This window comes from Motacilla alba, chromosome 10 (genome assembly GCF_015832195.1).
Source record: "Motacilla alba alba isolate MOTALB_02 chromosome 10, Motacilla_alba_V1.0_pri, whole genome shotgun sequence".
Lineage (NCBI taxonomy): Eukaryota > Metazoa > Chordata > Aves > Passeriformes > Motacillidae > Motacilla > Motacilla alba.
In genome coordinates, this window is record NC_052025.1 from 7277116 (window position 1) to 7304229 (window position 27114).

Below are 27114 nucleotides of genomic sequence, written 5' to 3' on the forward strand. Positions count from 1 at the left end.
AGATACCAAACATGTAACACCCAGCTCTTTATTACAGAAGAAAGGGACTCATCCAACCTCTGAACAGACCACTACACAGCCACAGATTTTTATTTATACAACAGACATAACTAAAAGGACATTAATCTAGTAATACACAAAGTTTGTGATTTCTAACTGGGTTTTTAGCTGACATACACGAGCAGCAAACGAGAAGTTAATTCTCCTAAGTTAGTTCTCCATACACGACTATAAACAGATTAACGTGTGCTGAGCCTTACCAAACGGTCGTGTGTGTGCAGGCTGCCGTAACTGCCGGACTGGGACATGTGGGAAGAGGAGCCTCCAAGCATCCCACCATAGCCAGGCTGGCTCATGCCATTGGATGAACTCCAGAGGTCAGAAGAATTGTGGGTCCCATCTTTTTTTGTAGTATTTTTTCAGTAGAAAAGAAAACAAGAAAAATACATTTAATGAAGAATACTAATTTCTCTGTTCCTTTACAAGATTATTTTAAACAAATACAGAATTCAGTTACTGAGACTAATATCAGTGGGGAAACAGTGACCAGTTTATACTGCATCTTCTATTTTCATACCACCACACTGTTACTATATTTATTTTTAAAAAACCAAAGAAACAACAGAGGCTTTATAGCTGAAATATAATCCAACCACAGCTGAGAAAATACCACGCACTTCTGCTAATTACACAGACCTTCAGTAAGGCCAGATTTAAATCAACAGTGTTGATAAAAAGTTCAGACTGAAAGAAATAATAAAAAAGGAGGTGGAGGGATAAGAAGTTTGGCCAAACAGAACTCATCATAAACATACACTGCAAAACATCTATCTACCTAAAACAAGCAATTTATAGTCTAAGATACCCTAGCACCACAAAAATAAAAAACATTTCAAAATAGCAGATTTAAGTAGCTGAAATGACTACATTACATAAGCCTCAGCCTGTGTGTCAGGGCAGTTTCCCTTCTGTAGCACAAACAGAAGTGTTCTGTGAATTCCCGTACTGAGACACTGAGCTCTCAATGTGCTCCAAACCCTCACCAGACTGCAGCACGAGCTAACTGTGTGACGTGAGGCTGAGGAAATGGATTCTGCTCTTGTTTTGTTCACTGCAACCCCCTTTTTTCTGGCATGCTGGATATACAAGCATTTGAGAACATAAGACTGTTAGCTGATATTGTACAGTCAAATTCCAGAAGAGTCAATAAGCCCCCACCTCATTTTTCTCTATCACTCCAGCATGCTGCTCTGAAGCCCCTACAAATCAAAGGATGGGAATTTTGTCCATCTGGCCTGGTGTGTAATCCCTTTAAATTTCAGTCAGCAATTAATGTCATGAGAAAAACTTTACATCAACAGACAGTTCCCTTCATCTAACTGTTTCAAAAGTACATAAAACTTAACCATAGGCTCTAGCACAATATGCTCTCTTTACACTTCTCCCTTCACCCAGTAAAGCAGTGTCTGACTGCAGATTTCTGCCTAAAGGACAAGTGACATTCTACCCACCTTGCATAAAGAAAGTGCTAGCAAACATACTGCTTGGTGGCTTAGGAGATGGGTAACTTGGAGATTCTCTGTTGAAATCATCAGAACTCGGGGATGGTGCATACACCTACATATTGGAGGGCAATAAAAGCAGGTTAGCAATAACTGGGTGTCGTGCATTAAAAAAAACCACAACAGCATACAGATATACAGAGAGAAAGCACAAATAAAAAAAGAACAGTGTAGCAAGCTGCAGCATTTGTTGCCCTTGTTTTATTTGCTTTTTAGCAAGTTGCCACAGTACAGAGGAACTACAGTAGAATGATCCTAACAACACACTTTCTGGTGTGCCAACTCAGCCAGGTGGCCTGATAAAAGCCTGAATGCTGATTTTGCTTTCTAAGTACATGACTCGCACAGACTTGTTGCTCAAGATAAAAAAGCAAGATAAAACAACTGGGCCCCAAACAAATTTTATTTTAAAACAACTGTATACCTATTTGAATATTTAATTAGCTGGCATCCCAACAATCAGAGAGAAAGAACATCCAGTGACAAATGGAAAGGTTTTAATGCAGTCGTTTTATCGTCCATTCAGAAACTCGCACGCCTTTGGAGAGCCATCAGAAATACACGCATGCATGTCCTCAGGAATAATCTTAAAACTGCAACAGCAAGCATGTAATTTTCACACTGGCCTAGCATTAAAGAAAAGCAATACTATTGTTTTTTCAGTGTTAACACACCAGTGGAACGCCCGTTCTCAACTTGTGAGCAGCAAATATTCTTTTCAAGTTAAAAATGTAAGATGCCAAATAAACATAATGACTCAACGTCTTTCACTGCAGCAACTCTAAGAAGAAATATAAAGAGCATTCAGGAATAAGTTCAGTAAAATGAACAAGGCCCAGTATTCAGAGTTGATGACTTTACCCATAATTAGTTGTTCTATACCGAATACTGCAATAATTAGTGTGTGTTAGAAGATAAATTAAATAAAAAGCAAACCAACATATACAACAGCAAAAATTATAAAAAATGTTACATCTAAACCAGAGCATCTTTTTGCTATGAAGTAAAAAATGTGGTATTTTTAACTGTTTATCTTATTCGTTAAATACAGATGATTTAATAAATACATATCTGATTAATAATTTCACAACTTTAAAGCTTATATAATCCAACTTAAAAAGTGCACTGTGCCCTAACATTCAAAAGTGATTATTTTCATCCCCTCCTAGGCACGTACAGACACACATATGTTTCTACGGCATTCACAACTCTCCCTGGTCTTTCGGAGATGTTGTTTACCAAGCAAGAGAAGAGCCAGGAAAACCAAGCCAACCAACAAAAAAGCCTAAGTTCCCCTAAAAAAGAACCATTGTCCTCCCAGAGGCTGACTGTTCTGATAGGGACATTGAGGATAGTGAAGTGGGCAAGTCCCGCTCCATTTGCATCCCAATCCCCCTCCTCCCGCTGCCGAACGCTTTTGCAGCCCTGCTGTTGTGGGAACAAATGGCCGGGATGTGCCTGAGCCAGCGCCTCTGACATCACCCGCAGCCAGGCACTGCGCTCTCGGCCTCGCTTCACAGCAGCACCATTGCAGCAGAATCTCTGCAATCCCACAATGGTGCAGCCGGGCCAAGGGCACGGGGCACGGGCACAGGGCACAGCTGTCGGCATGAAGCGCTTAATGAAAAGGGCAGCAGGTAAACAGACACTTGGTTAGGAGGAGTCAAGTGGAAAACTCAAAACTTTAGGTTACGTGCTTGTTTACCATTGGTTTTTATTGAAAACAAATGCATTTTTTTTCGGAAAGAAAGCTTTTCGGAAAGCTGCTCAATATTTTACTCGAAATTTTTCAGTTTATGGAATAGACGTAAAATAGAGATGCTTACCAGACCTGAGTGACAGAATGACAATACATCCTGAGCAATGTTCGCAGTACATATGTATTTACGCTATATGATGAATGCATGTATATTCCATGCCTGGGACATATTTTAACAGAAATGTCACTCTGTCAAATTGTAAATACTCGCACTCATAAGACTGCAAACATATTAGGTAAAACCGGGCTTAATTTACAAGTTCTCTGTTGTGCAGAATAACACAGCATATGCTATAGCTGATGGATAATCTATCACTGTCACAGGACAGCAGCGGAAACAAAGCTTTATGATATTTAGCACTGCCATGGAGATGTACACTGATTAATGCAAAGTCACCTACAGTGACAAATTCTACTTCTTTTAAACTGCAATGTTATCGATGAGATTTGTAAATACAAGCTTCAGACTGAAATTTCAACATTTTACATAATTGAGTGATTTATAAAAACTGATTAAACACTATCTCAAAAGGAGAATTAAAAACTCCTACAAATGTATAATTTACAAATATGTACGTACAAGCCATTAACATAATAAAAATGTTATGAATTATATAAATGTAAAAGAGGCCCTTCCAAACAGCTACATGAAAGTCTTAGCACAGACACATAACTTCATATAGTTTCTGCTTGTTTTGGTATCTTAACTATAGCTTGCAAAAACATAGCTGCAATGTTATGAAGCTGCACTTGTGCCAGTCTAGATTTTTCAGATCAAAGGGTTCTTGCGGCAAAACACAACTGATGTGGTCTCAAAGACTTCATTAACTCCAGATGTGGGGAAATAGCCAGCCAATTCCACAAAAGGAACGAGTCTCTTTTAGTTACAATCAGAACTACCCACAAATTAAAACCAGGCCTCTGATGTCATCTGATCACCTGCAGATGAGCACTGGGTTTTTTCTGGTTAATGACCTAATCATAATTTTTGTGCTGCGTTACTACAAACAAAATTTAAAAGCAGAGGAGAAATTTTACTAAAATTAACCCAAAGTCTATGAGATGCAAAATACAACGGTTCTAAATAAGAAAGTTGACAAAAAGGATGAAATTTTCTTTTTGAGCGGGGAAGCAATGCATCAGGGCAAGTGGCCTGTTCACTCTGAAAGGCCCACAAGCAGTGGGACCCCTACCCAGCCAAACGTACCCCCGTGGCTGCTGGCATGGCTGTGCAGCGGTTCCCCAGTAGGACTTGGTGTCCTACTTAAAGGGCTTTCTCTTCTGCAACAGCTGAGTAAGGCAGTTAAAAATATGACGTGGCTGCTCAAGACGGCCTCTTTTAGCTATTAAACTGATAACACTGACATCCAGGAGGCATCAAACCAGTTTTTCCTGGCTGACATTCGCACTAAGACAAGGAAGGAATACTGTTAAAAGGTCAGTCTGTTTGCAGTCTCCTTGAAGAGGGCTGTCTCCAGCAGGTAAAAGAGGAGCCCATCTTTAATCCCCTCAAAAGCACTGTGCCCAAAGGCACCGAACATGCCTCCATGCTGACAAGCAAAACACTCTCCCATTATGAATGGGAAATTCCCTTCCGATAAACGCAAGCCAAAACCAGTTTTTTTACATGACTTATCAAGTCTTGGACTCGACTTTTTTGGAGCTGTGCTAATATATACATCAATCCTAACGCTGCAGTGCTCCTGAAGGGTTGATAGCCTCCGCTGAGGCAAGCAGGACAAACGGGTTGCAGAGGACGTCAAGTCAAAGACCCACATCAGTCTCTCCTGCACCCTGAATTGGTTTACGTCTCTCCAGCAGGAAAAGAAGGATGACAACTCAGATTTCTTTATCTGGTGTAGTGGTGGGGCCTGACCTCAGACCTGAGGAGACATTAGCTGTACGACATCAAAATTTTGATCTGGGTTCTTTTTTTAAATTTGTTTGATTTGTTTAACCAAAACAAAAATATCATCCCAGTTCTGAAATCTGCCTTGGTGATTACCACAGGTAATGAACACTACCGTGAAACTTACACGGACCTAATATATCTAAAACATTTCAAATATTACTCACTGTTACTTCTGTTTACTAATACAAGTGCCAATAACTTCAACAGTAATTTCAAGATCTGGGTTTACCAAATTTTATGCTATGTAAAACTTCCAAGTCTTATTTTATAAATGCATTTAATAAATATAACAATTGGAGTCCTGTTCACCTCCATCCTCTCAGGCAATTTTCCTGTTTCAAATTCTTAAATATTTATCAATGTTTAATATTAATGTTAAAAGCAGATTAAAAAACCAGCAGTGAAGCAACCAAACTTACTTCCGATGAGCTCATGCTATCTCAAGACCAAGGCTCCCATCACACACACTGTTTATGAAATTATGAATTATGTTACTCATTTAAGCATAGTTATTAGCAATTCTTGGAAGTTCAGGAAAATATTTGTCAAGCTGCTTGAGACAGAATTTTTTGAAACCAGTAAAGATGAATAACCTATTCTGTAGCTTGTAAACTCTGCTAAGTAGCCTATCTGCATTCCATCAGCATCAGTCATGCAAGTGCGCACTGATGAATGATTTGTACATGTGGCAGAACTTTACAGAGTATTATCTGCAGGTTTTGCAGCAAAAGCTAATTTTGCTGAAAGGCAGTTCTAGGAAAAGGAAACTTGTTTTCGTGTTTACTGTATTTCTGACAAAATCATATACTAAAACTTCAGGAATGTAGAATATTAACTACAGTTTTCCATGCTCCTCTTTACAGCAAGACAGAAGCTTAAAACAAAACAAAACAAAAAAACCAACAAACACCCAACCAAACCCAAGATCCAGTCTGAATTCTTGTCCAACTGATATTTAAGCAAGATGATAAAATGAAAAGCTCTAGTGTACTAAGTCAGTATCACCACATCCTCAAACATGCTTGTTTCCAATACCAGGTGCAAAGGTTCGTGTATTTAAAAAACCCTTCTCACCATCCAAAATGAAAATAATAAAAGACTCCTTTAAGAGAACAGTCCTGTCTGCAAAACAAACTGTATTTTTTAAGGATGGTATAAAATTCAAACTTCTTAGAGTAGCTAAACTGAATTCCATCTTAAATAAATGTTTATGCAGTTTAGGCATGCTACACATGCCTATTTGGGTATTTTTGAAATGCAGAATCCCGCTGTAATGATACATAACACAAGCACTTCCAAGTTTTTCCCTAGGGAATGACAATTTTAAAGTCATGTTAAAAAGTGAGAGACAAACTTAGCAAAAATCCCAAATTCAGTACAGAGAAACCTTTTGGCCTTGTTTGTTTTTTAATAATTATTAGTAGTAGTTTTTATTTTTATTGTAGTGTGAACTAGAAAGGGAAAGAAAAAGAAGGTAAGGCAGCAAAAACAACATTAGGAAGAAATATGTGTTTATATAGTGCTTGAAGATTCTTTTTATATTTTATTTCCTAAGCAAAATCTCTTCACCACACTCTTCAAATCATGCTGTCACTAAGGGACACGTGCAACTATGTCTTCAAAAATTCCTGATTGAATTCAGATTTTCAGGAAACGAAAACCAGAACAGTTGAAACCACTCTGCCTGTTTCTTAACCTGCTCCCCGTATTTCAGAAGGCTGCTCGAGCTGTGGGAGGAATCCCCAGCACCAGCAGTGCCCCCAGAAACACGCAGCAGTGGAGACAGGCCATCTTTTCCGTCTGTCCCTCTCTTCTCTGAAGCCACTCTCTGGTTCTGCACCTCCGGCACAGACTATTGTGTTCCTCCAGCCAGACCTTGCTGGGCACGTGCTAACGGGAGCCGAGGCAGGGAGCAAGCGGGGCGTGTTCCTCCTTGATGCGCGCCTTCTGACAAATACACATCTGCCCGTGCGGCACCTGAGCCCTTCCCTGGCTGCTGTCATGTGCCCAAGGAAATGGACATAACCTTCACTTCAAAGCATTAATAAAGCTTGTTGCAGACAAGACACCCTTCTGGCAGGGGACCACCGCTCAGCAGATTGGCAGTTCAACCCAATGGAGTGGAGCAGGGAAAACTCTCTTGGGCTGATGAATTGTAACTCATCGTTCTTCAGTGGGATGGGGAGGGGAAAGAAAAGAGCGAGAAACAGAAAGAAATAAAAATCCAGCTGACCAGTGTTTACTACCTCTCTTTATTCAATGTCCACAGCCGCGTACCCCTAGAGATTTTCCAGATGATCTTATATTTGTCCTGACTCACAAATGTTAGCTTTGACCTTGTGTAAGTTGCTGTGGGCAGCATATGGTACAGAACGGCTTTAATTGTACCTTCCTCCCTGCGTACTAGCTGGCCCAATACTAATAAAAGCGAAATTGAATCTCAGCACCTGGTTGCTCCAAAATTTACAAACCAAAAACATTTTACATGGACGTTAGAAGCCTTAGTACATTATTAACCGCATAACAGGCACAGCAAGGCATGCTGTCGTGTCATCTGAGCATCAGGCAGGATTATGAACGCGCCGCTCTGCCCTAACGCTCAGTGACGGCCGCAAGACCGGCAATTGCTGCCCTAAAAAATCCCCAAACGTACCCAGCTCTCCCCACACCGCTGCCCATTTGTTCATCTGTACACATGTGCTCATCAGCAACATGGTTATGAAAAGCTTCTGACACTTTCAAAATTCTCGAGGAGAAGAGTGTTTTCTCAAAAAATATCCCAATATAAGCTAGCTCACCAAAAAGCAAATCACAACACACTGCATATATGCAAAATACCTAGATCTCCTGACTTTTTTTTTTGTCCTTTTTATATAGGCATTGTAGAAATCTACTGTAAAAGATGCAGGTTCTCCACCTTGGAGAAGGGCTCAATCTCAGCCTATGATGAGAAAAATAAATATTTATTTAATAATAAAATATACTTGTACATAGACTGGTATATTAAATCAACCCATAAAATGCACAAAATAAAGCAATAAAGTGAATATACTCACAAATCTATTCTCATATTAAATAGTAGTAATAGGTGATATAAAATAAAATTAAATCTTTTTTGCAAAAATTATTTATCTGGGTGATAACTGTATTGTCATCTACATTAAAATAATTCTACAGTACATTTAGAAAATTACTAACTTATTTCTATACTTGTAAGTGAACTGAAAACAGTGGAAATCATAAAAGTCTATTTTACTCTTAAACACAAAGATGGTATCAGAGTCTATTAAATATCATTTCGGTACTGTTGGACTTCCTAAAATCTAAATGAAAAGGCCAGAGTGAATGACAGTTTGCTTAATTGTGCATTAGTTTAAAAAAAAAAAACCAAACAAAAACACTAAAAGACATAATTTATATTTGTGCTATTATCTCTACCTAAATATTTCTGCAGCTTTAATTTGAATGGCGATTAGGTATTTTGAATATTTGGGGGGCTGAGGTCTGCAGCATGGCTCTTGAGTGAAAAAGAAGATAAAACTTTATTGACAGAAACGATTTTAATGTACAGTTTTAAATTTTTTTCCTAAAAGCTCTATATGAAAACGTTTTCTTAAACTGAGAGTATTTTCTATATGTCAACAGGTGAAGGGCAAAAAAAACCCCTAACAACAACAAAAAAGGCCACGTCTAGGGCAGTGCAAGTGCTTTATTTTCTTCATGAAACAGATAACATCTTTTTTCTTTTTGATTTGAATGGCATTCTTGGAATACATACTTTTTCCTATAGGACATATCACACATAAAAGTAAAATTTCACCCCTCAGCAAGGGATTTGTATTAAACCACTACTTTTTATTTTGATGGGTCCTTTCTAAAACAAAGAAATTTTAAAAACTGAACTTCTTTTAACAGTAAAAGCCTCTGATTTATATTTCAGCCTTTAATATATGTGTCAGCCCCACCGAATCATCTATTGGGCTGCTCATATGCTTGGTCTTAAGCTTTGTTTTGGCTTACAAATTAAAGGAATTGAAAAGAAGAGAACATTTTTAATAAAAAGTTTACACATTTTCTACAAGTGATTTCTCACTTATTTTGTGAGTAAACAAATCAGATTTTATATACATTAGCAGGCATCGATGAATGCCAGCACCCAAAATCTAATACGACGATCTAAATAAAAATCTCAAACTTGAACAATGAGGTTCATGCTAGCAACTACTAATTTATCAAACAATACAAATAAAAGCAGTAAGACATCAAAATTAGAGTATGTACCGTTCTCTCACTGTAGAAAGGTTCATACAAAGATTTGGCATACACGCCAAGAGGCGTGCTTCAAAAACTAACACAAAAACCAACCCCACAACTCCACATAACCTCCTTTTGTATATTTAAATTAGCAATTTAGGCAAACTTGCAGTATTGCTAGGAGAAACAGTGGTAAAAGTTACTATGATTTTTTAAAAAAAATATTTAAATAAAAACCTTGGGCAACATGATATAGGATGATCATATGATTTGTCATCTATTTACTAAGTTTTCAAGCTCATAAAGGTCACCTCTGACCCATAACAGGCACATGCTATCAATTTTCAAGCCATGCCCTCCTACAGTACCAGCACTTCCATCTACTATATGCCTGGAAATACTTAATAAGATCAAAGCCTTTTTTCCTGCTACAAGAACAAAGAGAAATGTTGTAATAGAGTGATCTGTGCTCTAGAAAGAATAAAATCAAAACTCCATGCAAGTTATATTCCCTTTGCTTCAGGGGTATTGTATAGTTAATTTTACTTAAGTCTTATATATATCTTCACATAAAACTTCAAACAGATTGTTTTAGCCTAGGAGCAGACATGAAAGAAAAATCATTTCATATTTGAAAGACAGCTGGCATTTATACCAAAGGAAATGAAATAGAGACCAAGCGATTTTACTGATTCCTCAACCTCTCCTCCAGTGTCTTTGCTGATATTCAAGAAGCTCGTACACAGCGTCTTTTATGAATATAAAGATTCATAATTTAATTACCATTGAACAAAAAACTTGGCAAAAAAAAGTTTCCTAATGAAAGCAAAACTCACACAGGCCCACAGGAGGTGGACCAGCAATAAAGAAACAAAACAAAACAAAATAAAAGCCACAAAAAAAGATCAGTATCAGCATCTCCCTTTTTCCTACTTAATACTATTTTTATAACAGAAGAAAGCCAAAACCACATACAACATAAACAGACTGGAAGAAACACACTGTTGTTGATCTACCATCGTATGCTAATTTTTACACACAAAAGTCAGAAGCGGTGTTCTAATTTAAAAAACAGAAGTATCTACCACGAAACAGAAACACCTCGTTCAACTTCCACTAAGTTCAATCCACAGAGAAGAGATTCCCCCCCCCTTCCCCCTCCGGAATCCGCATTTCCCCCCCTCCGCGTTCGCAGGAACATTTGATGATTGCGAACTCCCGCGGCGAGCGCCCGGCGCGGGCAGGGCAGCGCTGGCGGCCGGCCCGCTTCGCGGCGCTGCCCGGGGCTCGGGCCGCCGGAGCCCGGGGGCCGCGGAGCGCGGCACAGGGAGCCCGCGGCGCTCGGGGAGGGCCCTGCTTAAAAACAAACCCAGAACAACCCCGGCCGAACCTGCGACCCGCGAAAAATAGGCGCGGGCACGCAGGAACGCAAACTTCGGCGGCTCTTGCGCGGCCGCCCGTCCCCCGTCGCACAAAGCAGCCCCCCGCCCCGGCCCGGTCCCCTCAGAGCCCGACCCGCCGTGCGCCCCCGGGAGCTCCCGCCCCAGCGCAGCCGGGCTGGCGGGGCCCCGGAGCGAACTTGCGTGAGCCCGGCCCGGCGGCCCCGGACAAAGGCGGCCCCTCACCGTCTTGCCGTTGTAGTAGTACATGAGGGAGCTGCTGCCCACGCCGGGCACGGGGTAGGCGCAGTACATGGCGCGGCTGGCGCGGGCCGGGCTCAGCGCGCCGCCTCCCGCTCCCCACGGCATCCACCCGCCGCCGCGCACATGGAGCGCTCAAAGGCGGCTTATGCAAAGCAGGACTGAACCATCTCCGGCCGGCGCGGGGGTTGGGCGCGGGGGGCGCGCCAGCCCCCGCTCCGCGCCCCGGCCCCGGCCCCGGGAGGAGGCGCGCACGGGCCCGCGGGCGCTGAGGGCTCGGCACACGCAGCCCTACGCGCCGGGGGCCGCAGGGAACCCGCACATGGGCACGTCCTGAGCCCCGAGATAATCGTCTGCTTTTTGTTTTAATTAAATTAGAGCACTTGTGGCCGTGCAGACGCTGCTCGATGCAGCTCCAGCCACACGGCCATCTGGCTCTGTCTAAAGTTGCTTCCAACTTTGGCAAACGTTTCCCAAAGGCGCGGGGAGCTGCTGGGAGCGAGTCCCGGGGGAGAGCCCGAGCACCCCGCGCTCCCGGGCCCCTCCGAGCGGAGCAGCCTGGGGCAGGGAGAGACCCTGACACAGACAACACCTACACAAGGTGCTTGGGTTTAAAAAACCCAAACAAACATGTAATTATTTTCACTGTATGGAATCATCCAAAATCCATCTTTAAGTTGGGATATACAACCTATAAGGAAGGATTCTCTTGGAAACACAAGTCCAGGGTCGCTTTATGTTGTATAATGCAGTTTTGTATGAATAAAGCACACATACGTGCCCATACAAGACACAGCAGAGAAGGGGAGAGTACCTCAGCAACTTTGTCACATCACAAAATCGTGAATTATTCAATACAGCAAACAGACCGCAACTTCCAGCGCAGAGATCCCTCAATATTTGCACACTATCAATGCCTGGTAGGCCTTTTTGCTTTCTTCACTGAGCTGTGGCATTAACTAACATTAACTCTTAATGAGGCATACATTTTTTTTATTTTCTACAAGTGAACACAGCTGGTTATTAACTGAGCTTCTGCTAAGTCAGATACTGACTTCAATCCAGGGAAAAAAAGGTTAACACACAACCACGTTTCTCCACCTCCAGTTGTGTCTACTGCCAATGCTGTGAATTCTCCCTGCCTTCTTCCTGACAAAAGCAGGAAAATATTTCAGGATAAGGAAAAAAATGGGTAAAGTTCAATTCAGCCATTTACAGGGAGAGAAAGCAAGTTGCAGAAGTCTGGTTCATTCTGCCAAGCACCTCGTGTGTCAGTGAAACCCTCTGAACTAAAAAGATCCACAAGGGTGATAAACTGACTGCAGCTGATTACTACAATCAGATAAAAATCTCTGTGTAATGTCCATTATCTCAGGACATAACTACTGTAGTGTCTATAAATATACAGAATATATACACGCTGACAAAAAATATTCCCATCTCAAGCTTCAAATGCTTTTTCAGTGAACTCTTCCAGTCAATTAGACTACTGTGCTCAGAGTATGTTGGCAAATACATCCTGAAGTCTCCATCTGCTGAAGAACACTTGCATTTTTACTGCAAGTCAAACTACGCATCCAGAACTGTTTAACTATGCAGCAAAGCTAATGATATCTGAACCAAACTCCTCTCCAATACAAAAGGCGTAGCAGCAGCAGCTGCAAAAAAGAACATCACTATACTGCAGACTATTAAATTGCCAGGCCTGCAGAGTGACTGGCAGCTTCGTTCTTCCCTAGGGACCACAAAGACCCATTTCAGTCCCCAGAGAGTCCGTAAGAACCTTTGATTTGCAGCTAACAATGCCATTCCTTAAAGCTTCTCACTAATGTTCAGGACTCTACAGATGAGACTTGCTAAAAGATCTTCAGATCTTTGCATGTGCTACTTCTTATAGTGCACTAGATTAAAAACACTACTTGAGAATAATGTACAACTTAGAAAAGTTGGAAAAGACACTTTTAGCTTACAGACTTGAAGTAGGAAGAGAACCCTTTAAAAATAATTTTAGCATGCAAACTTTTGAAACATTAGAAGTAATGTAACTTCCAGGGTAAGTGCAGTCAATTCTTTGAAGACTATCACCAACATAGTTGTAATTGCCACTGCACCTCCATGCACACATGCCAAGTTTTCAAAATAGTTGTATTAGAGATGAAGAGCATGATCAAACCCCCTTCAAATTATAACCATTATCCACCTGTATATAAGCAACTGGAAAAACGTTAAAAACATCAAGCAGAGAAACCCAACTTGACTGTGTAGCACTGGTGGGAGGCTGCTCTGTGTTCAGCTGCCCTATACTTGTACAGAGCAATGTAACAAAAAATACATAGGTAACATTAACTAGAAATATTTACTAACACTATTAACATTTATCAGTAGAAGTAAATCATTAACCTTGTTCACCAGCACATGGGTAAGACAAAAGCAACAATATGATCAATAAAACAGAGGAACACCACTGCAAACGTCTGTAGACAAACTGGTCCCTCCATAATGAGTCACTAAATGAATTTGCTCCTGGCTTGCTTCCCCACAAATCAAAAGGATAACAATTGCATTTTACTGAAAAGGAAATTATTTGTCCTACACTCACTTACATCATTAGGAATAAAATCTTGAGTGCCCAATGCTTGAAACATATCAGTGTATCTGCTCTACATTTACTGTGTGAAAACATTGTTTCTCACATTTGGTACATTGATTAACCATACAGGATGAGGCCATAATTCCATCAGCATATCAAACTTGAAACCACATAAGTTTACTTTCACCAGGATAAAATATGAACTTAAAATGGAAGAATTTGAAATACTGCTGGAAAAAATACTATGTTGTTAGCGATAACTCTGCATTTGCAGGAACTGCTACCAGGTAACTATTCCAAAAGCTCCTAAAGTCCAAAGCAAGTTTTTGTTTTGTGGTTGCAATTTTTCTAATCCGCATTTAAGCCAAGCAACAGCTGCTCTGAAATTTGTTTTCTTAAGAGAATCATGTTACAGTGAAATGAATCATAGCTGGATAAGTGGTACTGTACAGGGTACAGTTGTTTACTCCATTTTTCCTTGGTGACAAGTCAAGGGTTAATCTTATGACTCAGCCTGACAAAACAAGTCAGCTGGAGACAGGGCCAATTTTTTAAACTTGATTTCAGACAGACATGCCGTCAGCAGAGGAACACTGAACTGACATGCACTTTGTAGCCCGAATTGTTTCCACTCATGACCCTGTAGTGTGTGTCAAAAACAATAAACTGCCTGTTCCTAAAGTATGTAAAGAGATTATGAAAGCTGATGCAGAGTAAAATACTGACCTAAAAATAAATGAAGCTACCTGTAAGAGAATATTTTCAAAGATGATTTTAACACTAAGAGATTACGTGAATGAAGCACATGCTCTCCCTGAAAACAAACTTTTATGTGAAATACATTTTTGTTCCATGTGTCAGAGTCACAAAGCAAATACACTATAAAGCACATGTAATTCATCACTTGAATTTATAAAAAATAAACACAATTTCCACAGATTACTGAATGTTATACCATATGAAAGACAGTTACATAACTGCCTCAACAGATGAGCCATTCTCTAGTCACACATATTCCACAAAACTGAAATATCAAAATGCTTTTAAAAGGTTAATGCCTTTGATCAGTTTTGTTATTTTAGAGGTGTCTGTTCTAACACAAAAAGCACCAAATCTTTTAAAATTATGTGCTACTAGAAATTAAAGCTCCTCTGTCACCAACAAAAGCAACTGTGATGTGCAAACCCCAGTATCAAGTATCACCTTGTGGAGAGCTAGCTTCAGTCTTGTTGAAAAAAACCGTAACATGGTGAGAGCCCAGGCCTGATTTCGATGGGTAACCCGGATCTTTTGTTCTTACCAACTTCCATTATTTTCTTAGGGGCTAGGTTAACCTTCTAGCTTTGGAAATAAGGCAAAGGCAACTGTCCTAGAACTCTCTCCTTTCCACCCCACACTGTCCAAGGCTAGAACTTATCAATTTCAACCACGTTCAACAGAGGAACAGAAGTTTCACAAGTGATAAAGTTCTTATCAGTTCTAAGAAAACGGGAACCTGAACAGGAGAGACAGACTGGAACTGATACAGAACAACCTGTTGCTATCTAAAATATACATAGTTATTTTGAGCTGTTTGTCCAGCAAGAATTCAGAAAAAAAATCTATACATCTTTGGATTCCCAATATAACTTATTTTAAAGCCAAACATTTATGATGATTAACTATAGCAAAGCCAGAGTTAGGACCATTGCTAAGCCATGCATTGAATATGCTGCATAATGTAGCTGTCAGGACAGACAAGATTTCAAGCTGTAAGAAAGAAACCTGGCTGTTTTCAGGGGAAAACACAATGCTTATTATACTGTCCTCCATGTAATTCATCAGCTAAGTAAATGTTAATTTATTTTAAAATCCTGGAAGGATAGCCTTCTGTGTTAACCAGCCACTAAGCATGCTGCTCAGCAGAGATGGAGCAGATGAGCTGTATGGAAGGCAATTTAAAATAACCCAGTAGACTAAATTTTATAGGCAATCCCTCCTGCCAATATCCAAAGGATGATGCTTTATGCAAATTAATTTGCTAATCCACACAAGAGCTAAAACAGTTTGGTGGTTTTCCTTTTCAAAGGGTTTGTCTTTAACTGCACATTTAACATCCATGTCACTATAACCAGGGTATATAGTTTGAAGGGATAGCAAACAGACAGTAAATACTAATTAAATGGATATTAATTGCTATCCACTACTTTCACCTTGCAGTATTACAAGGTTGAGAAATAGTTGTAGGGAATTTTGTTGTTGATTTGGGCTCTTTTTTGTTCAGCGAAAAACTCCAGTTAGCTGTGGCAGATATGAGTAAAAAAATAGAATTTTTTTAATAGAAAATTGCAACCAGGACTTTTCTGCTTCAGTAGCTCTCTAAATAATAATGAATTTATTCACTGTTCAAGTTGAAATGATTGAATTTTATGAGATATTTAAGTTATTAAATATTTTCTTGGAATGGGAAGAATAAGGAAAACAGTGTGGCATATCCCATTTTCCACAATCAATCACAAAATAATTTCTTAGAGAAAGTTTAAAATTTGTTTCAAAACCATTCAAACATAACTTTGATAGGATATTGCTCAAGTTCAGAAAGTTCTACTATTTTTCTGGAAATATAAAGCACTTACAGTTTGAAAGCCCCTATAGGAAGGTCTTAACCACCCATATCTGCATTAAAAAGTAAACAAACTTGTTTATTATCCTGAGGCAATAAACTATCCTATCAGAAGCCAGATAACAAAAAAAGTGCTAAAAACCCATCCAATCTAGAAACCTATGCAGGCCTTCAAAGAGTTTTAAACGCTGAGATAAGCCAGCAGTACCTGAGCACAGCTCGGGCTCACCGAGCGCGGGCCGGGCCGATGTGCGTGCGCGCTGCGGGGCCCGCGGGCCGCTCCGCCCGGGCTCCCTCCAGGCCCGGCTGCGCCCGGGCGGGCCCCGCGCTGGCGGCCTCGGCCTGCAGGGGGCCCCAGCGGCACGACCTGCGCCCGGCGCTGCCGGGGCTCGGGAACATGGCGAGGAGGAACGCGGAGCGCCGCCTGCGCCTCGCGTCCCTCCCCTCCTGCCGGGCTCCAGCTCGCTGCTCGGCAAAACTGCGCTGCGAACGAGGCCGAGGGCTACCGCGAGCCAAACAATCCTTCTGCCATCCAGAATCAGGAACCCACCTGTACCTTACATAAAAAGGAAGAACTAACGACTAATTCTAGTTATCCGTGCAAGCGGAATGAACTCGCACAACTACGCGTCCAAGACTGAACGACTTGCTTGCTATATAAAATCTGATGTCACAAGCAACTGTGGCACTAAAATAGGAGTTAATTTGATGCAATTCCTTTGCTTCATTGTGTAAAGACGCATCTACATCTGAAATTTTACTTAAAAAGGATGCAGTGCTTTACTTTCAGTACCATTCTTTTGAAAAAGCATTTGTTTTAGTTTTGCATTTGTTTCGGTTTTGTATTGGCCGTTTCTGACAAATGGCTCGGTCACGAGCAAAGCAGCCTGCCCCACTTGGGGGCTGAGCAAGCAAGCGAGGGGAATCCTCTCCCTTTAACAGCCCGTGGAAGTCCAGCAACACAACATTCCTCACTACTTTCCTAGTTCACTTCAAGCATTATAAACATCTTCCCACCAAAGCCACAAGTATTATCAAGCAAACGACAGTAAGAAATGGTCTTCAGAAAAGCTTCTATCCTTATCTATTGTTATAAAACACCACACCAATTTGTGGAAATGGACACATTCATCCTTTGAAGAAAAGCAGACTTGCAGAAATTCCATGTAACTTCTCCCTAAATAACATGAGCTGCAAGTCAGTATTTTTTAATAACATTTTTTCTAACTATGCGCAAAATTTAAGGTTCTCTTATGCAAATCTACACTCTAATTTAAGAGCATCCAATATACTCGTTATGATATGTTATGAAAACTTCAAAAATAAAGTACCTCCAGTAAATCCAAACACAGAGAAATTATTTGACATCATTATATATCCATCATGGATGTATGTATACATAGGATTTTCAGAGAAGATCTCTCAATTAAGCAACCTTACATAAGCTCACCACTGTCAGCCAACAGGACGGTTAGTTTGGAAAAATAATCTGATTACAATTTTTAAAAAAAGCTTTTAAGAGAGGGTTGCTCAAGTACCTTCACCCTAATTCAGTGAGAACTCGAGCTGAACTCTCACAGCAGGACTGTGCAATGGGCTGCCTGGTTGTTTAATGACAGCTAAATGTTCTCATGCAGCAAGGAGCAGGTGGGATGCTATCATCTGAGGCTACTGCGGTTTTCACATAGATTTCAAATAAAGGCCATGTTGAAAAAAAACCCTACAATAATCTAACCAGAAAAACAGACCTTTTTCTTATTAAACATAACATCTCAAATATTTTTACTTGGTTTGCAACATAATTTAGGGGTTGGAGGTTTTATACATTTGCATTTTGTTCAGGTACATAGATAAATACAGTGCTTAAAAAGCAGTACTTAGCAAGTCCCTAAAACCTTTATTCCATAAATCAAGCGACCAAAGAACAAGCATAAAGCAGAAGATGGAAGACTGTGTACTGAGGAAGAAATCATCAGTTCTGTGTGGCATTGTCCATAAAGATTATTTACTCAGTTTCATTATTTAAACTTGCTTTCTAAAACACAGCAGTGCAGCAGAGGAGAGGGTCAGGAGAGTTCCTGCTGGCTTTGAGAGCTCCCACTATTAAAGACAAGTGACAGTTGAATGTATCACTTGACTGTGCAAGGCAGTTCAGAACAGATCTGAACAAACTAAATCCTGCTTTTCATATTTGGGCACTGTTTGTGGACAGTGGGGGGGGGGGAAATCTTACCAAAAAATGTCTCCCTAGAAAGTCAGTTAAACACAACATCGCAGTCAGTTCAACATCACACCAAGTATCTGCCCAGGATGCTCCGAAGTTTTGATTCAGAGCCACACAGTTCATGAAGTATTCCAGTGGTGTTGCTTTACACCAGACTACTCCAATACACATGGAAATTGCTAACACTGACACAGTCCACTCAGTGAAGTGAACATTATATTATTTCTAATACAGCTTAAACTTTAAACTCTCAAAAACTTGGCTTCAGATAATCATTCAGAAGATACTTCCCATTCTACCATCTCAAATAATCTCCTTTTACCCTTTAGGAGGGGTAGAGGAAGGAGAAAACACAGAAGGGAGTAACATCTATTATTTTTCTTCTTGTACCATTAGTATCTTTATGTGACATGTTTTGAAACATCTCTACAAGCTCAGTCTTAAAGACTGGCAGGAAAGCAGAAAGAAAAGTGCCTTAAATGGGAGGTAGTTCTATGCATGCAAACACAGTTTGCTGTATCTTTGCACCATAAATAGTTCTTGCAAGAAATTAGCACCTATGGACTATACACATACCATGGAGGGTGATAGATGAGGAACCCCTAATATGAAACTACAAGTTGTCTTACATGTATTGAAAAATACAAGTTTGAATTCAGAAAGAAATCCCTGGTATCACAAAATACTAATTTGACAATCTCTTATTTAATAAGTGCAATCCAAAGTTTAATATTAATTGACCATCTCAGGTACTACGAAAAGCCTAATTATACTCAAAATACTTTTAAGAAACTACACCGAAAACAAGCAGAGATTTATGTCTGTATGTCACCGCTCATTTTCTGTAACAAAAATCAACAGATACAATGTATTCCAGTTATTTCTCTGATATGACACTAATTAAATAGCAAAAGAATGATGATAGATATTCACACTATTTTACTTCAATTATGACCTCATGATAGCCACTGATTATGTGGTACTAGTAACAAATGTTAGTTTGAAATATTTCCTGACTCCACATGTAAATAGGAAGTTTCTGCTCACAGCCCATCCATTTTTGGATGATGATGACTGTGGGCATTTCTGAGAGAGCCTCTCTTGTTTGTCTTCTCCCTGTGCAGCCTGAGCAGCTCTCTGGAAGCCCTGGCACCCTGCTCTGCCTGGCCGAGGAGCTGCGCTGGTTTTGGGTCACATGATGTTATTAGTGTCTGGCTTAGTTAACTCCTACAATCAGAAGAATTCTCAGTAATACAACAGTTTTCAATCTCTGAAGACAATATAACTCACTGAACAGCATCCCCTCCCCACTAACATAAACAGCATAGCAATCTTGTTCACTCAAACCTGGCTTTTAAAAAAGATATGGTATTTAATTTCTATCCTCCTCAGAGTATTTTAAATTTAGACGTTGTAGTTTAACATAAAATGCTTGCATGTCAACATTCAAAATGTTTTGGGCAGTGACTCACCACTTAACAAGTTACAACACAAAAACTTAAAAATGCATTTGCCTGGAACATTTAATTTTTACAGTAAGAGGACAAAATCAGATTGAGTTGCATTCCAGAAAGAAGCCAAGCAATTCACCAGCACTTTTCTCTGTAACTGTCTTTACTTTAGGCCCTGATAAGAAAACATTAAAAAAGATAAACCTCAAAACTAATAATTTCAGAAAATACCATATAAAACCAAGGGAAAAAGAAACAAATTAGAGGAAGGGTTGTTTGGGGTTTTTTGAATCATTATTACTTAAAAGACTGTTATTAAATTACAGTTATCTAGGAAATCAAATTACTGCTGAGTATCCGTTGACATGGCAGCCTTATACTAACAAAAACATTGCAGAAACCAATATTTTAGAAACTTAAAAATTAAAAAATACAGATTTGTATAACAAAATTAAGTATCATCTTTCCTCTGACTTTTCATATTATAATTAAACTTCTCTGCAATAAAGCAACTTTTTCCCACCATACATTCCGACTTCTTAGGAAAGCATATTTAAAATAAAGACTACACTTACATAATGATCTACTCAATTTAAATTTCTCATGATGCTCAGTGAAATTTAGTTTTGTATCATCTTCCACATACGCAGGATCTCATAATTTTTTGGATGTTTTTTTGTAACCTGTCATTTTACTTCAAGGCTCTATTCAGCAGTGAAAGCATTGAAATATAGAGAAACAGTGCGTAAAACCTGCAGCATCACAATCATTGATTACTCACAGTAACTGCACTTAATTGCACAGATTGGTACAATGTTAATACAAATAAAATCTATCAGCATTTCATTGTCTCCAGTCTTACAGAAGAAGAATTAAATGAAAACCATTGGAAAAATACTGCTTGTTAAAATTAAACCCTGGTAAGACAAATGAGAGAAATCTTTCGTTCTCCAAATTGATCTCTTTACCTGGCTGATGCTACTAAATATTAAACATGTAGTGTAAGCTTTAATACTGCCTAGAATTACTGTAATAAATTTCATGAAAATTGCACTGCTATGTGTTTCAGCTTCTCTGACATTTTAAATATATTTTTGTTAATCTAGCAGAAATCATCTGCTAGACTGTAAAGCCACCCTACATAACACACAACTGTTAAAATGTAAATTGCCAAACTATTTTTAGCTGCTGCTGAAGGGGGGGGGGGGGGGGGGGGGGGGAAGGGAGGGGGAAAAGAAGAATATTCCTGGCCTCGGGAATAATGATTTGAGGCATTGTGTTCATTTTGTTTATCAAGCAGCTATTCAGCCTCTAGTGGGGCCCAAGTGCTTATGCAAGCAAAAGCTTTTAAGAGTGCCTGCAGCTGCAATCCTGGCTTCCAGGTAGGCTGCAGGTTCAGAGCACAGCTGCCCCAGGCTATCCACACTATCTCAGCTCCATCTGGAAGTACTGTTAAAATAGGATTTCAGATCCCGGGTTCTGTCTGTATCATCGTGAGCAGTGGGAGGAAGAAGGGAAAGAGAGGGAGGAGAGAGCAGGGGAGATGCGAGAAGACACCATCCGTAGTTGAGCCTGAATCCGGAATGAAAAGCTCAGCCCCATTTTGCTGCCGCTGTATTACTGTTCCTGAGCAGTGCGCTCTATTCAGCCTATCCGGCTTTGAGTTATGACTCATCCAAGTGCACCTGCGCCCATGTGTTAAGTACTGCCAAATAAAAGCCCAACATCCATTTACACAACAAAGAGATGTATCCCGCAAGGCAGCGGAGCTTCCCCCTCCCCTCCTGTTTGTTCTGAGCAAGGGAAAAAATAATTCTGTCCTTCACTTCACTGGGGATTTTTCACTTCACGTGGATTTTTAAATGCAGATTCATTTATAAACAATTTTCTTCCTTTTAAGAATAAAGCACATTTAATACCGCAAAACACCCCTATAGCATTAGATTATCACAGCCATTAATGATTTTTCCACCAAAACCCTTCCAACCTTTTTTATCAAAGCCCTTTATTCTCGAAGGATAAATTTTCAAGCAAAGAGGGATCAACAAACTAGTTGCTTGAAAGCTTTCCTGATGCTAGGCTGAAGTTAGGAAAGGCTTAATGAAGGCTTTAAAATCCACCAGGACTTCACAATGAACATCTGACTCGGTGATTTATGCATATTAATAACCTCAGTCCTACTGAGGCAAGCTGAGCTGTACATGTCCTCCGAATCTTAATGTCTTCAGCTCCACTGGGATTATTACAAATGTAAATTTCTAAGATTCTCAGCTATTAATCTCTGTCTGTCCTCCTGTTCAGCAACATAATGACTAATTAAACATCAAAAGACCTGTACAGGAGATCTTCTTTGACAGCTCCTGGCCCAGCTCTCTTCCCAAGAGAGGAATTCAAATGACAGGGACAAGTGGGTAGGAGCATATGAGCAAGCTACAAATCACTGCTATGAAATCTAAAAATTCCACATCAAATGTGTATTTAGTCCTGCAGAACCACTCCCAATTACCTAGCCTAGCTGTTCATGTCCAGCAGACAGCCCTCCTAGTGCTAAAGTTAAGTAATTTGTATGTATGGCAGGCAAAGAGAATGCAATTTGAGCCAAATTTTTATCACTACAAGTAAAAAATGTAGTACTTACAGAAGAAGGCAAACCAGGGGGCACCTTTCTTACTTTCTTTGTCTGTAGAGGATCTGTACAAGAAAAATAGCATTTCATCAAGTATCTACATTATAGGTGAGAAAGAATAAATAGCTACACTGCTCAGTTTTTTCCTTCCATGATGAATGTCTTATTTTCCAATTTCATGCTTTTTTTTATTCCCTGGCAAAGAGATTTGTCTTTCACATCAATATAAAAATATAACCATGTTCTCCTCTAAAATACAGCTTTGCTAAATAGTTACTTTCAATTCTTTTCCTAAGGAAAACAGTTATTTCTAAGAACAGTTACTGGGAAGGGTATACTTATGACCTTATACTTGCTAGAAACAAAGTATGGTTTTGAGATACACAAGGAGGAAAATGGGACTTATTAGCAAGAGAAATGCTTTCTTTTCTGTAAATCAGAGTAAAGACAGAACTATCCAAAAGGAATTTGACATATTAAGGTATGATTTATACTCGAAGAACACTAATGTGATGTACATTTTATAGTTTTTAGAGTCTACCAAGGTTGTAAATAAACAGCAAATTTAATGACCTAATTACTTTCCTTGAGTAACAAAGTCAATACATCTCAAATTTGCATGTAATAGTAAAGTTGGAGGTATGATAGCTGCTTCTTTCTTCCAGCAGGTACTGTACTAGAAGTACCCAGCAATTCCACTACCTAAACCAAGAATCTGAACCAGTTTATTCAGCAGCTAATACAATTAATCGGAGAACTCTGCATGCAAATTATAAATTAACTTATTTTTGAAGATGAGTATCTGGTGAGATTACCAGTTCAACAGTTAACCAATAAAGTCTTTAATTAAAACACAAAATTCTTATTTTTCTGTTTTCATTCAGAACATTTATGATGATATGACAAGATAAAGGTGAGATAAGGTGAAATATCTGCTGGATATCTTTACTCTCATCATTTCCCACAGGGCATGCTCACAAAGAAAAGAAAAGGACTTCTGGAAAACATATTTACATTGGATTCAGAATGTCACCTGGAAGAGAACACTGGTTGGTTTCAATGCAATTTACTATGAAATTTAAAAAGAGCTTGTTATAATCCTGGTCGGGGATAAAATAGGTGTAATTTGACTTTGTTAGAAATTCTCAGGCAGCAGATTTGTAGCACTTAACAAGTGCATTAAAAAAAAAATTAAAACTCAGACATACTTTCTCAAGCTATTGGAAAGGACTTGAGATAAAAGATTACTTCCTCCTCCTGACATTCCTGGAAAAACATTTCCATGAATTTGTAACCACCACCTGCCATCTCCCAGGCTACAATCCTCAGTTGACAGAAAGAGGAATATCACCAGTTTGAGCATGTTTATACCCCCTGAGCTCCTCTTTCAAAGAAAAAGCTAAATATACTCTGAAACCTCCACACTTTATTTCCATTTGCTTCATTTAATAATACCATTTTTGCCAAACTCTATTCAGTTTGCACAGGAAACGAGAATCTCGTTCAGGAGCATCTCAGTGGCTGCTCCACACAGTGACCTCTCTGCACCTCTGGAGCACCCTGTGCCCAGCTCCAACACCCCCCTGCCACTCAAACCCAGAGCAGGTTACTCCTGTAAGTAGCTTCTCACTAAAACCAATACAGTGTGGGCTAAAACACCAGCAGCAGCAGCTTAAAACACAATTCTTTTCTACTCAAGTTCAACCACTCTTTCAAGCTGTAAACAATTCCACAGAGATTTTGTAAGAGTGTTCCTTTTCTGAAACAGGTGTGAGGAACTGCTGTGTTTGTTCTGGTATTCAGAGCAACAGGAATACTTAAAACAATCTTCATAAAGACAGGCAAGCCCAAGTTAAATGGCAGTTGGTTTGACAACAAGTAAAAAGAACATACAAATATGGTATTTTAAAACTCATATATACACACATAAATTGGGAGAAGAGAAAATGGCCCTAAGTTGCACCAAGAGAGATTTCGGTTTGATGCCAGGAAAACTTTCTCCACTGAAAGGACTATTGGGCACTGGAACACACTGCCCAGGAAGTGGTGGACAGCATCCCTGAAGGGATTTAAAAGATGTGTACATGTGGCACCTGGGGACATGGCTTAGTGGTGGACTGGGCAGTGCTGGGGTAAAGGTTGGACTTGATGGTTTTAGAGGGCTTTTTCAGATTAAATGATCCCATGATATATAAGATTATGTTCTAAAGTAATATTTTTTATTAAAAAATATTTTAAAACCAATATCAAACACATTCAGGGCTATTTTAGTGCCCGAGAAGTTTGCAGTTATAGTTAATATTAAAGTTACTTCACAAAGCAATTTGCATTTGAAAATTTTATTTTGGGTAAAGTATGGCTCCAACAAACAAGATTTTTACTATGGAACAGAAGTGCTATACAGAATGAGGGGCATTAAAGACTCAGCTACATAATTGGAGAAATTCTAATGACCTATCATACTAATACCTAAATATACGGTAACTAGAATATAAGGTTATATAACTAGAATATAATGGTTAACTAGAATATAAGGTTACAGTCTCTCTTTTTATACCAAAAAGATTTCTTTTTTTAATTTGCACACCCAATTATTCACAATAGTCTTATAGCAGATACTATAGAACAGCTGGCTCATTCTTTATTCTCTGATTCAACAGAATTAAAAAGTTGTAAGATATTACCAGTGTCTATGACCAAGTATGAAAATTCCATTCACCTCCAGGTATCCCCAGCTTAAAATACTAATACTGTCACAGGATTATAACAATATTTAAGCAAGTTCCTGCCTGCATATTTTGCAAGGTAGCTTGATTTTAGGATAAACTACTAGCCTCCAATTGCTAAGATCTTTAAAGGCATGTTGAACCAATTACAATGAACTATATATTGCCCTGAATAAAGTTACTTTTAGCATATAAAAGGATAATTGTTTCCCTTTTGTGTCCTTCCCCTACTAAATAATGGTAATGACCTCAAGGTCAGGCATTTCCAGGAGTTAATGATGGCACGGGTTAAGGGCACTCAGCTGGTCATCAGCTCCTATCCATCTGTCATTATTGCTTTTGCAATTAAGGGTTTTATTAGAGTTTCTTGTTTGTTTTGTAAGCCAGACTGACCAGCGTTGAATCGAAGCTGGCGTCTCAAAGAAAACATTAAAAATTCCAGTTTTTCTCTTACACACCAGTTTGGTGTAATTTCACTTGCTCAGCACAGAGCAATCTCCTTTATATTAAATGAACTGTCAAAAAAAAAATAAAAAAAGTCTGCAGAGAAGCATCAGGAACAAAAGTTTAAAACTGTCTGTATTACTTACCAAGAGCTGATGAGTCATGAAGTGGTCGTCGGCGCTGATTTGTGGCAGAAAATGGATAGTAGGGTGTTCCAGGCTTCCCAGAGGATGACAGCTGGCCTGCACTGCCAAGCCCCATATCGGACCGAAGCAGACTAGACTACAAAAGTACACAGAGAAAAGTCAAATAAGCTCAACAACAATGCAGCTGTTAATATGCCAGGCTGACAAACTATTTACCACACTTACTGCTCTTGGCATTTATAGGAATTTACTGGGATTTAGTGAAGGTTCTAGAGTTCAAAAAAAAGTAGACTTTTTAAAATCAATGTTCAAAGTATGTACTATAGCATAACTCAGAAAGGCAGAGCACGTTTAGCTCTGAGCCTCCAGAAAGCCATAACCATTTCAACTGAAAACATCTGAAAGAATTAATTCATATTTAAATTTTAAACAAAAATCATAATCCTTTGTTTAGTTTGCAATATAACACCTCTTCTATTACACAATATAAACATAATTGATAAAAACTGCTAAGAGTTTATAGTATGACATTAAGTTTTAGCACATACTTAGAAATCAAGACTTAGATTACATTCATAAAAACATGGAATGAAATTGTGCAAAAAAAAAAAAATCAAATGACGACAAGAGATAACAGAGTAGATTAATGAACAGAACACGAAAAACTAACATTTTAAATACCTCAAACTAACAAGGTGACCGAACTCTACCCTTTTTGTTCCCTTCCCATGCAGTAAAAACAAAAACATTCTAAACACTTAACAAGTGCATTGTATATTGCTTGACCTCACATTATTTGGACTTCCTCTGTAAAACCAAAATGAAAGTTGGTGATATAGAACAACATGGTTTTTCCACGGGTGATGTCATGCTTAGCTTTGTTTTAGTCTGAAAATCCTAACATGGAGGGAAACCCACAGAACTGTCTGTACAGAAAACGTTCTTGTACCAGGTGGTAAAAATTCACTGTGTTTCACTCCTAGCTGGTGCATACAGCTTTCCTCACAGAGCAGCATCCACTCCACACTGCACACAGCTGAAGACACGCTGCTGTTAATGGTTTAAGGTCAGCTGGAAGCAGCAGCCTCAGAAGCAATTGGATTTCTTCAGCCATGGTCAGTACATGGTGCAGCCTTCCCAGACAAGGGGGTCAAGTACAGCTGGCAGGACAACGGGCA

General features: G+C 39.3%; 1 protein-coding gene across 16 annotated transcripts in view; it reads right to left on the reverse strand.

Annotated features, from left to right (window-relative positions):
• The window catches only part of TCF12 (transcription factor 12), a 160986-nt gene that overhangs the window by 28423 nt on the left and 105449 nt on the right, over positions 1–27114 (reverse strand). For 8 of the 16 annotated variants that reach the window (XM_038147085.1, XM_038147088.1, XM_038147091.1 and 5 more), the window contains exons 8-11: positions 25937–26072; positions 22633–22685; positions 1512–1617; positions 261–400 (exon numbers count right to left, since the gene is read on the reverse strand). In XM_038147085.1, the coding sequence (XP_038003013.1) occupies positions 261–400; positions 1512–1617; positions 22633–22685; positions 25937–26072 (435 nt within the window). Of the gene's footprint in view, positions 1–260; positions 401–1511; positions 1618–2236; positions 5958–8071; positions 8175–10877; positions 10903–11112; positions 13028–15017; positions 15226–16527; positions 16651–22632; positions 22686–25936; positions 26073–27114 lie in introns of those variants that run through there. The other 8 variants (XM_038147096.1, XM_038147095.1, XM_038147094.1 and 5 more) reach the window with 8 other exon arrangements.